This window comes from Euleptes europaea, chromosome 11 (assembly GCF_029931775.1).
Source record: "Euleptes europaea isolate rEulEur1 chromosome 11, rEulEur1.hap1, whole genome shotgun sequence".
NCBI classification, from domain to species: domain Eukaryota; kingdom Metazoa; phylum Chordata; class Lepidosauria; order Squamata; family Sphaerodactylidae; genus Euleptes; species Euleptes europaea.
Genome location: NC_079322.1, coordinates 28,275,444 through 28,288,595, shown reverse-complemented (window position 1 = coordinate 28,288,595; position 13,152 = coordinate 28,275,444). Strand labels below are relative to the sequence as shown.

The following is a 13,152-nucleotide window of genomic DNA, read 5'->3' as shown; positions in this document are numbered from 1 at the left end:
CTTGGTCCAAGACCACGGTTACAGAGCCCGGATAACCTACAAGAACCAATATATGTAGGTTATTTCCCTAATTCTTAAACTGACTGTATTTTGATTATTAGATTCAAGTCCAGTAGCACCATAGAGACCAACAAAAGTTTCAGGGTATAATCTTTCAAGAGTCAAAGCCCCTTTTGTCTGACATGCGTGTTTTGATTGTGTTAGAAATGATTCAATAACCCAAGCATGCTTGCAGTGGCAAGCAGTATTTTTTAGAAGGGCCCATAATCCCGTTTCTATGATGCTGAAGCAGTATTCAGATTTTGATTTGTAAATTTATAGTTTACTAGTCATCAAATCCTATGAAAGTTTGTCATGATCTTTAAACATAACTTTTATAGTAACCATGTTTTAACAGTCTTGAGAGCCAGCATGGTGTAGTGGTTAAGAGCGGTGGTTTGGAGCGGTGGAGTCTGATCTGGAGAACCAGGTTTGATTCCCCACTCCTCCACATGAGCGGCGGAGGCTAATCTAGTGAACTGGATTTGTTTCCCCACTCCTCCACACGAAGCCAGCTGGGTGACCTTGGGCAAGTCACAGCTCTCTTAGAACTCTCTCAGCCCCACCTACCTCACAGGGTGTCTGCTGTGGGGAAGGGAAGATGATTGTAAGCCTGTTTGATTCTGCCTTAAGTGGGAGAGAAAGTCGGTATATAAAAACCAACTCTTCTTCTTCTTCTTCTTGAATTCTTTGCTCTTCTTCCTTATACATCAAACAGTAGAGTACACTAGTCTGATTGTTAAATTACCTAGGTGCTTTGAAAAGTCCAAAGTAAGCTATACATGTGTGAAGTTCCTGTAAAGCTTTTGCAAAGACAGTGAATGCAAGGATTCTATTTGTAGCGAGTAAATTTTAAATGAAGAAATTTTCATCAGTGCTTTTCTCTCTTATGGAACACTATTCGATACTAAAGCTGTGTCCTTTTGTAACCCAGCCAAGAAAAGTTTCCTCTGTTCAGAGATTGCTTAGTAACTGGTTGGTTATGGATCCTAAAGTGTAGCCATGTTTGTTATGCAGCAGAGACAAAGAGGAGAGTGGTGCCACCTTACAGGCTAACAGATTTGTTGTGGCATCAGCTTTCGTGGACCACAGCCCATTTTGTCAGATGTACTCAAACTTCTGCCCGCAATAAATCTGTCAGTCTTTAAAGTGCCACAGGCCTTTTTTTGGGGGGGGGGAAGGGGGGTTGTCTGGCTTAGACATTCTTTGGTTCTCTTATGGACTCTCTTAATTGGCAGTTTGTCATTATCTAGGAGAGACTTTCTATCCAAACTGCACTTGCCTGCTTTTGCAAAGTGATCAGTTGTTGTACGGTCTCCTGTGCTGTGCCTGCGTACATTGACTGTGTTTTGTACCTGTGTGTCAGGGATGTAGGGACAGATGTGATCCTTAACACAAGGGACAGAACAATTGCCTCAGTGTAACTGGTCCAAATATAACTTGATCGTACCTGAATTCACACACACACACACACCCGGTAGCATTCCGAAGATCTAGGCCCTCTGCCCTCCACATGACATTGTATCATCGGTGCGAGGGCTTGTGCCTGGAGAACGCTGGCAGGAAGTTGCACCAGCGTCCAAGGGCTGGGCTACCACCATGGTCCAGTGGGGCCAGCAGAAGTGCCCTAACGCCGATGTCCGGGCCAGTTTGTACGGCACAAGTGGCACAGACCCCGGCAGAGGGGTCATGCCGGCTCCTAAGAGCACTCGGCCCCCCCTTCAGGAATGCACTATAACAGGACTACCCCTCTGGACTTGTCAGTACTAGTCTGTTTCAGAATACATGATCTCCACAAACCCCACACCAGCAGTAATGAACTTTGTGTCAGTCTAAATAGGAAAGGCTCAGCAGGCTCAGGATATGAAGCCAGGTTAGAAAAGCATAGTATTGCACAAACCTCATCCTTGCATAATTTCATTACTGCTACCCTTTGCTTATTGTTAGAGTATGGAAACCACGAAGGCAGAAACTATCCTGGGCAAGCTGCCAGCCTCCTTAGGTATTACAGCACTGGTTTTACAGTTGATGCATCTAAACCGAGTGGTTTCAAAGGATAGTTACCATGTGAGGCTGCAGAAGCGGCGTGAACAGATTTTAGTGTCTCAAGGCTTTAATAAGGAATATAGGCTTTCCCTACAAAGGGTAAATGATTCCTGTTTAGTATGTATTATGTTGATGTAAGATTAGCACTCCAGTTATCAGGGAATACTTTATATTTCCGTCATCTTTTCACTTTGTTGAATTAGTTTTTTGTCAAGTGTGCTTCAACCTGTAATTATATATATACTAATGCATCAGACAAAGTAAGATGTCGCTCTTGGACACTTGTGCTATAATAAACCAGTCATTTCTGTGTTTCCTCAAACTTACTCATCAATCATCACCTTTATTGGCATAAAATCAAACTTACTCTCTGCAGACACAGGTGAACACATCAGCACTTACGAAGGTTTGTACAAAATTACAGTAAAGTATCCTGGGATGCCATAACTTGATTTGTAAAGACAGAAACTCAGGAAGACTCTTCATAAAACAGCTGAAGTGTTAGATAGTCAATAGAGAGTCGATTTTAAAAAGAATGTCCAACCCTAGCATTGGTAAAGTGGTTGGAATCCCAGTGCTATGATGGATGACCAAGCAGTAAGAACCAACATTGCAACGTATTTTGTGTAAACTGGAGGAAAATCTATGGGTGAAACCCATGCTGAGAATACATGAAGCTGCCTTGTATTGAATCAGACTCTTGGTCCATCATGGTCAGTAGTGGTCCATCAAGGTCAGTATTGTCTACTCTGACTGGCAGCGGCTCTCCAGGGACTTAATTGAGGTCTTTCATATCACCTCCTACCTGGTCCTTTAACTGGAGATGCCAGGGATTGAACCTGGGACCTTCTGCATGCCAAGTAGATGCTTTACCTCTGAGCCCCAGCCCCTTCCCAAGTCCTCAGCCTTTTGGGCTCTGGCCTTTTGGGCTCTGGTTGAGCTCTCTCTAGTGAGACCCGGGCCCTGTGAGACTTGATGCAATTTCGCAGGGCCTGCAAGACCAAGATGTTCCGCCAGGCCTACAGTTGAGCTTGTGTGAGCGAAGTTTTAGGTATTATCTTGTGTTAATAACAAGGCTTGCCAGCTGGTGTGAATAAGTGCTCCAGGAGAGCTCAAGCTGTCCTGACTTTTGTTCTGTCTTCACTTTGGTCAAATTACAGGCTAACAGAGGAAGTCTGATGAGAATTGTTCTTTGACCCACTCACTCTGCGGATGTGGCCAGTGAGGACTTTGCTACCTTGCCATGTTGTGGTGGCAGGTTGCGGTACTGATAGGATAGGCTATTCTGCTTCATTCCACAGTTTGCGATCACAGTTTTCTGGAAGGCAAGTGTTCTGTGTTTGGGTTTTCTCATGCTATACCCAGGACTCAGTGTGGTTGAGAACCTGTTGAGACCTGCAGTTTAGCAGAAGGCCCACTGTTAACTGGGCTATTTTGTGCTTGCCAGCTGTTGAGAAAACAGCATGTAAAGTGATGAATGCTCCTTTGCTTCTTCTAGAAACTACTCCCATCAGGCAATGGGAGACTGCCCCAGAGGACCCTGGGATTTCCTGAGCAGAAGGAGCTATGAGTCTTTTGCACCCCTTGTAGGATCACTGCAAGATTTTATAGACTCAGAAATGCAGTACACCCCTCAAGGAACGTTACGTTCTCCCAGGAACAACTTGCGGGTGGTCCCTGGCCCAAAGAGCATCGGGTTGTCCTCAGCCAGATCCAGAGCCTTTTTGGGTCTGGCCCCAGCCTGGTGGAACCCTCTCTCTAGTGAGACCCGGGCCCTGCGAGACTTGATGCAGTTTCGCAGGGCCTGCAAGGCCGAGATGTTCCGCCAGGCCTATGGTTGAGGACAGCGACGGTTTCCATCTTAGCTGTCCTCTCTTCCTGCCTTTTTAGTAATTATTATTATTTATTCGTTGCTTATTCCTAATCCCTATCCCTTCCTTGTTGAGGCTGCCTGTTATTTCCCTTCCTTTATTCCTTCCCCTCTGTTTAATTCCCTGCTATTATGATGGTTTTAAGGGCACCTATAGAATTTTAATAGACACTGGAGAATTTTAACTGTAATTTATATGTTTGAATTGTTGGAAGATGCGGTAAACTGCCCTCAGCTCGAATGAATGAATAAATTGTTTCCTCCAGGTTAACTGTAATCAGGAGGGCAACAGAAAGAAGACTCAGTAGAGGGGGCAAAGGACATCCCATACACACGATCACATAAAAACCTGTAGCCTTCTCTGCTCCCCTCCCTGGCATTGTTTTCAATGGTTTGTTTAGGTGTTAAGTCTTAATGGAAATTGGGATTACATTGGTTAGCTCAAATTATTTACCTACACTTCAGTACACAGTGTGTGGCAATCCTCCTGTTTTGATGCTTTTTTGTATGAACAATCCTAGCTTGGAAAGCTCTCAGCTAGCACTTATCTTGGTACTCCACATGGTAGTTTGTTCATATGTGCAAGCATGTACATCATATCAAAATAGACTTTGCTAGGGTTCAGAATGAAGTATCCTGTTATGGGTGGTGGTGGGAGATGGTAAACAGCTCCAGTTTGAAATGAGTCATTTGTATTACTGCCCTGTATGTTCTTAGAAGGCAATTGAATAATTCACAGAGCATTTTGAAGATGTTAGTTGCACTTCTCAAACTTCTTGTATGTGTATCACAGTCACGGGTAGGCAGATACTTGGGGGTGGGGGGTGAATAGACTACAAATAAAATTCAATCCTACTCCTGAAAATTTGTCCTGGTGAAACAAGCTGCACTGCTAGTCTAATGTACTCGAAATACCCACATTGTATTTATGACTTAGCTGATGCAGCAGAACTTAGGATCAAGTTGTGTGCTGTACATTGCAGAAATGAAGTATTTGATGGTTGGGTAACAAAACTAGTTCTTGTTCAATTCTTCGATCAAAGTGTGTCTGCTGTAAATAAATAGAAGTAGTGCTTGTGATTTTTCTTCAGTTCCCTACAGCTGGTCGAATTTATAGCCATTTTTTCGATGGTGTCTGAATGGTGAACATAGTCATACAGAGAGAGACATACCGTAATAAAGCTTCACTTTGAATTCCAAAGACTCCCACTTTTTAGGTTTTTCCTTAAATAATTTCACTTATTCATATTTCTGCTTAAGCACTTCAGAAATATACATCTTTTATTTAAACGAGTCACTTTGTAATAAAATACCTGTGCTGTCTATTGTGTAGATAATTTGCTGAGAATTTATTTTATGTACAAAGGTTATTTTAGGACTAAGCAAAGTAATGGAAATACCTTTGTGATCACAAATAGTAGAAAGGTAACGATGTCAGTCAATAGCAGAGAAAAATACTTTCGCATCGGTTATAAGTGTTTTTAAAGGCAACAATCATTCCGTAACCTTCATGGTTTTTAAAGTTTACTTTTAATCTACCTGATGACAAATTATGATCCAGTTTTGTGAACATAAGCAGTATGTTCTGCCAATTTTTCAGTAGTTTGATTTGTTGCCTTGATATTTTTGGAGGAGCTGACTTCAAGGTGTCTGAAGATAATTACTTCTAAGCGTACACACATCTCAAAGGTACAGAATTCCAGGCTTGTTCATATTTGTTGGAAAAATTAGCTGAATTCACTGTCTCCTTTTTGGTCTAGTACTAGGAGAAGACACCATGAAGCCTAGATTTGAATATTGATATTCGAGCCTTTCTGCAGTGGTATTCTGAGAATTTTTTGGTTCAGTTCAGTAGACTGAAATAGTTTACAACTGTTTATAACAACCCGTCACTGGCAGTGATCTTCAAAATGCTGTGTAGTTTAATAAAACTGTGTTAGGAGTGCAATTTTATGGTAAACCCATCCTTCATTCTGTTTGCAGATTCCATTCTGCTGCCAACTTGTGAACCAGTTGTATTTCACCACTGAGTTTAAGCTGCAGTAAGAATAACTGTGTATGAACCCGATAGCTGCTGAGTCATAGAACACAGGAAGCACAATCCTAAACCCTGAATGTTGGCATGTATATGGCCATTGCTGGTGCAGTGTGATGCAGAAGTGGCGTAGCTAGCTGGTATCATGTACTCTTAATAGAGACAAAAAATTGGCAATAAAGATCCAGCTGCACTGGAGTCTTAATTGCCTACCAATTGCAGGGGAGCATGGTTATGACACCCCTGTTCTCTGCCACGTCTGGAAGCAGATGACCAATGTCTGCTCAGGCTGGTACTCCTCCCTGTCACCCTGCCCTCAACCACACACACAACAAGGAAGGGACATAGGAAACAAAAGCACCTTCCAGTGTAGAGTGGGGAGGGGCTGTGGCTCAGTGGTATAGCATTTGCTTGGCAAGCAGAAGGTCCCAGGTTCAGTCCCCAGCATCTCCAGTTAAAGGGACTAGGCAAGTAGGTGATGTAAGACTGGGCTGGGGAGGGTGGGGTAAAATGTAATAAAATAAATTTGGCCAGCCCAGCAAAAAGGGAGTGACTGGCAGGAATGTGGTTGTGCTCCCTGTTTCCCCCGTTTGTATGTGAAGGTTATATGGCCATCACACCATGCTGATGTGCTGGTAATATTCTGCCAGCATATTTCCAATGAGGGGACCCTCTTTTGTATTGTGCATGCTTAAGCAGTGTCCCCTGCATAGGTGGCACAGGATGGCAGCTTCTTGGGATGAAGAGTTGTTGGCCTAGTACCCAGTAGGTATACGTTGCCTTGGAGGTGGTGTGGGGACTCAAATTTATGCAGAGGCTATAAACCCCGTTGTTTAGCTGTGTGTGATGCATTCTTGCATTCTAGTTGGAGGAGTGGAGGATCCCTCCTGGTGTCTGTGTCCTGGGGTGGAGAACCTAGGAGGATTCTGGAAAAATGCTGGAGCAGTGTTGGTTTTTCTCTGTGACTGATGGTTTTTCTAGAGTCTTCATAACTGCAGGTCCTGCTTTGTGTGTTCCAAGTGTGCGCAACATGAAGGCAGAGAAATGTAGCCATGTTCCCTATCAACTGAGATATGGGTCTCCTGGCTGCTGTTTATATAGTGTTTAGGAGAGCTGTGATTAAGGACATAAGAAAAGCCATGCTAGATCAGACCAAGGCCCATCGTGTCCAGCAGTCTGTTCACACAGTGGCCAACCAGGTGCCTCTAGGAAGCCGACAAACAAGACAACTGCAGCAGCATCCTGTGTGTGTTCCACAGCACCTAATATAATAGGCAAGCTCCTCTGATACTAGAGAGAAGAGGTATGCATCATGACTAGTTCATTTTGACTGTAGCCATGAATAGCCCTCTCCTCCATGAACATGTCCACTCCCCTCTTAAAGCCTTCCAAGATGGCAGCTATCACCACATCCCGGGTCAGCGAGTTCCATAATTTAATTATGCATTGTGTGAAGAGATATTTCCTTTTATCTGTTTTGAATCACCCTCTAGCTTCAGCAGATGACCCCACGTTCTGGTATGGTTAGACAGGGAGAAAAGCTTCTCCTTTTCCACTCTCTCCATACCATGCATAATTTTATAGACCTCTATCATATCTCCCCTTAACCGCCTTCTTTCCAAGCTGAACAGCCCTAAGCATTTTAACTGTTCCTCATGGGGCAGTTGCTCTAGCCCCCTGATCATCTTGGTCGCCCTGTACCCAGTATTCCAAGTGTGGTCTCATCATAGTTTTGTACAAGGGTAGTAAGATAGCAGCAGTTTTATTCTCTATTCCTTGTCTAATTATGGCCAGCATGGAATTTGCCTTTTACACAGCAGCCACACCCTGGGTTGGCAAAATCAAAGAAGTTACACAAGTTAAGAAGGCTTCTTCTTTTTTTAAAGTGGGAGTTTTGCCTAAAGAAAATAATGAGGACACACACACATTTTTGTCAAAACGAATGCAAATTGACAAAGAGGAAAGAAGGAGCTGGAGGAGCAAAATGACTAAAGATGTGAAAACAACCAATAAGTTTGTCTTTTTGCTTACTTAAGAAGCAGCAAGCTAGCCAGGAAATCAATAGGATCAAACGGTAACAAAGCTCTACTAAAGGAGACTAGGAAATTGCAGAGAAGTTAAATTGTCTTCAATGGTCTTTACTGTGGAAGTTACTGGACAGATGCCCACACCTGACCTCTTTCTTTTTTTAAGAGAGGCCATCTAAAATCCACCAGAGGTGCTTTAATGTGAACTCTGGTTTAGGTATTAAATGGGTGTTATAAAAATTCATGGGGCCAAATGGAAACTTTATATTGTTTATCCTCTGAATACTTACTGCTGGGTAGTATACACAGCCGCTGCTTGCGAGATTCCCAGAATTGTTTGTTGGAAACAGGAATTTGGCCTAGGTGGTCCTTTTGGTTTGATCCAACAGGGCTGCTCTTAAGAACAAAAGTCATAAAATACTTGAACTGTATTGTTCATTCCTGGCAAGACACCCAGCGTTAGATGTTCTTCCATGTTACCTGGTGTTAGATGTTCCTTCAGTGTTAATGGAGGCATTCACCTTGCTTTGTAGTGGTTTATGGGTGTATGTAGTGTTTCTTCTCTGCCTCTCAAGTGATGAGAATTGTTGCATCAGTGACTAATGAGCTGTTGAACGTGTTGCACTGACCTATTTCTCAACTCTTGCTTCACTTAGCTGGACTCTAAAATGAATCATCCTAGTCTTGTCTGTTATGTCCAAGGATCAGAAGTGTACATGTTATGCTTAACCATCCTGGGCTCCTACTCACATTTATTTATTTAGGAAATTACAGGAAAAGTAGATCCTGGATTTTACACTGCTGGTTAGCCACATATTTGTCCTAGTGTTTTTATCATTTATCAGAAAATATGTAGCAATGTATCTCTGAGACACATCTGACCAACTCTTCTTGTTCGTGTTTACCGTGTACTTTAAATGTTGGCTGATACATAGTAGAATTAAGGAGACCATCTTCTGTAATCTGAAGTAGTTCTTAATTCTGTGAATCTGAAAATGTCATGTAATACAAGCAAAATAGATTTATTTTTAACTGATAATTTTTAATAAAAGGAAGTAAGGTCCATTAAGAAGTTAGTGGGTAGCTTTATTGTCAGAATCCTACTACAGCACTGCTCTCAGAGTTAGTGAATTGCACCGGTTAGTCTTAAATATGAAAACAAGTTTTTTGATTTGCACAAATTTACATCAACTGAATTTTCAGAACAAAAATATTTCATAGACACACGATGCTTACCCGACTGAGTCTACTAAAAAATGCCGCAAAGAAATAGCAGCTTGGAGCAGACAGTATGTTAATTAGGCTATAAATAACTAAGCCATTTGGGAAGATTCAAATTACAAAACAGTGAATGAAGAATACATGGTAACTTTGGGAATATTAAAAATCAAAGAGCAAGACACTTCTAGTACCCAGTATATTCAGGTCTTTTTGTGGGGGAAGTGAGAGAGTATATAAGGCAAAACAAAGATGTTGGAAGGAGCTAATACATAAAACCCTTTAAAGAACCAGTCAGAGACTAACTGCGGTTTTGCAAAGTGGATAAAACGTAAGAAAAGCATTGCTAGATCAAACCAATGGTTCATCTTATCCAGCATCCTGTATCACACAGTTGCCAGCAATTTATTGTGGAGGGCCAAAAAAGGGCATGGAGGCCAACACCTTTCCCTGATATTGCCTCTTAGTGCTAGTATTCAGAGGTTTACTGCCTCTGATCATGGAGGTTCCCAACAGTTACCATGGCTAGTAGCTGCAGGGTAGGGGAATAACTGAAAAACAGTTTAGATAGTTTATATATCAGATCAGGGATACTTAACTTTCTCCCAGGCAAGACCAACTGGTGGTTTTGGCCCTGAACTCAAAGTCATTGTCAATTCTAGCAGTTTGATCCCAGAATCACTGGACTGTCAAGCTGAAGACTTTGTCAAGTGACTGCTTAGCGGATGCCCCTCCCAGCCAGAATATGGCTGTGGGACTATCTCCTACTCCCTTGTGGGAGGGGTGTATTGTAGCAGGTTCTAAATCAGCACCTTGTATATACCTTTTGACTTGGCTAACACTTCTTTTGGGCTCAGAGAGTGGCCCATACAGTCCAGAACCAAGGTGTGAGGTTGATAATGATATCCAGAAACCCCTAGCTATTCAGATTTTTGAAGCAGATGTCTATGCTTCTCTTTGTTTCCTACAGACCTTCTGTATTTGGAAATGTATGGACGGTTGGCTTAGTCCGGTAGCTCCACCAGAAGACACGTAATTAAAGCATTCGCAAGAAAATGTTGTTCTCTAACTCAGGGCTTCTTAAACTTTTTCCACTCGTGACCTCTTTTCGCCCGAGAAATTTTTACGCGACCCCGGATACATAGGTATATAAAATAGGTATACAGATCAAACATTTACTGATAATACATCACAAATAATTTTATTTTAAAACAAGTATTTGGTGTACATATAATATTACCATTTATTAAAGATGAAAGCTAATTTTTCGTGACCCCCCCCCACATTCAGTTACGCGACCCCATATGAGGTCACGACCCACAGTTTAAGAAGCTTTGCTCTAACTAGTTTGCTTTTTGCTAACGATACATTTGTCCCATCAGCAATGGGAGGTCCAGTTCACCTGTGCTCGCACACGCCCATTTATTTCAGTGAAAGGAACAACACATCATAATAGACACAATAGAGCAGCACATGGGGTCGTTGTCTCTGGTAGGTTCTGCGAACTTGGGAAAGTCTGATTACAGATGGGGGTATTCTTGAATTTTAACCGCAAAATTTAACCCCAAAATATTTCAGACAGAAAGATGTTTAGGTGCATTAACATGAAGGCCCGTCGGAGTTGTGGCGAAGTTAAACAAGAAAAGTAGGTCACTAGGGCTCAGATGGGGAGCAGACCCTACGTGCTGATGAGGACAAGGTTTGCCACTCCATGTCTAGAACCCTTTGTTTCAATAATCTGGAGGGAGTCAACATTTTTACATACAGTGGACTTAAGAGGGATGGGGAGTGACGACTAGATTTCCAAATAATTCTTCCATATGTTTCTGTACAGGTTTTATACGAAATAATAGTGAGCGTGTATGTATGATTTTTTCATAATGGATTGTTTAAAAAAGCTTGTTTGGTCTTAGAGTGTTTTCTGTCGGCCAGTGGAGGAGGGTGGTTTTATACCGTTCAACCTGCACTGAGAATCAAATTCTAGATTTCTGTCTATTCCCTTAAAATGGCACACGGCAAAAAGAGGCAGGCCTAACTGTAAGGTTACTGGTTGTTCACTATCAGGCACAAGGGTCTTTTAGATCTGTTTTGTTGTGGTGGTAGTGGTTGTTGTATGCATATATTATAGACATACCTATATAAAGTTGCTTTAACTGGAATGCAGTTTTTCCTACCTTAATTTTTTTATTTGTGGCGGGAGGGGGTTAGTTGATTATGATGATGATGTTTTTGTGTTGGTGCTACTGGACTAAAGGTTAAGAACCCCTGGGATAAATTGTGTTGAAAAATAATTACCTTTTAGGTTATGCTTGCGTTCTTGACTATGGCTGGGCTATTAGATAAGCATCTTAATGGCCCTTAATTATAAGTTTTATTTTACAGCTTATCAGCCTCCAGAATGGCTAATTGCAAAGCACGATCAAACTATAGTTTGTATTTCTGATTTCTTGGTGGACTATGATCTGTGCAAATCATGATTTTTCCCCCTTAAATGTGTAATGACAAAGTATGGTTTCTGGGGGACAGGAATAGAGGGAGAAAATAGCATGTGAGAATAGGGAACACTCAGTCTAGAGCAATGTTTCCCAAAGTGGGCAGTACCACCCCCTGGGGGGCAGTGGGATTACCTGGGGGGCACTAAGAGGCAAGGGGGCAGCAGGGGGGCACTAGAGGTGGGTCCCCTCAACTGTGTTGTTGGATTGGATAGGGTAGGGGGCGCTGGGGTTGAGTTTGTGGAACCAAGGGGGCGGTGGCCCGAAAAGTTTGGGAACCACTGATCTAGAGGTTGTTTGGAGTCCTCCAAACCATGGATTAAAAGGTCAAAAAGGTAATATCCATACAGATTCATTTTCATAGTAGATCAGTGGTGTTTATCCATATTAATTTTAGCATTAATATAACATACTGAAACATCTTAACTGGGAAATGCTATACCAACATTCTTTTCTATTTTACTGATTTTTCTCCCCCTCCCCCCTTTCCCCCCTCCCTTTTTCTGCAGTCTGGGATTCTTCCCCATGAGATTCATGACCAGAGGGAAGCTCCTCAGTTAAGTTTGTAAAGCGGAGGACCATTTTTATTTTACTTCTTTTCCAGATCCAAGAATGGACATTATAACCTATGATGATTTCTCCAGTCCACCGCTTCAGAGATATTGAGAGGAAACCAGAATACCTCCAGCCAGACAAGTGCGTTCCGCCTCCTACCCGCAGTTCGTCAGGAACAATGTGGTTTATTCGCGATGGCTGTGGTATCGCCTGTGGGGTCGTCACCTGGTTTCTGGTCTTCTACGCTGACTTTGTAGTCCTCTTTATTATGTTGATTCCGTCAAGAGACTATATTTACAGTGCGATCAATGGAGTAGTTTTCCATACATTGGCATTCCTGGCTCTGACTTCGCATCTTCGAGCTATGCTAACAGACCCGGTAAGTGTATCACTGAATATATTAGCCTGCTGCCATTTTTCTTTGTTTTGTTTTTTGGTGGTTTGTTTAATTGTTTTTGTTGGATGTATATGTGTATATATATATGTGTATTTTTAAAACTGCTTTTACTGTTTGTTTTGTTGCAGGCAGCATATAAATGTTACCATTGAGTTGTTCTTTTACGGTAATTGAGCAATCAAATAAGACATTGTAGGGGCTGCCAACTTTGGCCAAGGGGCAGAGTTTTCAATGACCTTGCCTGCCTTGAGTGACATTTTGTTAAGCCCAGCTGCTTTTTCATTTCTTTTCTTTATAACCACATATTGCAATTAATTAATACGTTAAGCTAAGATTGCCACAAGGGAACACAAGAGGATCATTCCTTTTATGGCTGTCAGCCAATATCTGAGTGAAAATTGCCCCTGCTGTAGGGCTGATCAACACATCTCAGTTGCTACCGGACATTCTGTATGTTAACTTGTTGTGATAGT

At 42.1% G+C, this 13,152-nt stretch overlaps 1 protein-coding gene across 3 annotated transcripts in view; it reads left to right on the top strand.

The window, feature by feature from the left end:
- The window catches only part of ZDHHC3 (zinc finger DHHC-type palmitoyltransferase 3), a 41,219-nt gene that overhangs the window by 3,626 nt on the left and 24,441 nt on the right, over nt 1-13,152 (top strand). For all 3 annotated transcript variants that reach the window (XM_056857354.1, XM_056857353.1, XM_056857355.1), the window contains exon 2: nt 12,332-12,661. In XM_056857354.1, the coding sequence (XP_056713332.1) occupies nt 12,356-12,661 (306 nt within the window). In that variant the 5' untranslated portion in view covers nt 12,332-12,355. The remainder of the gene's footprint in view (nt 1-12,331; nt 12,662-13,152) is intronic.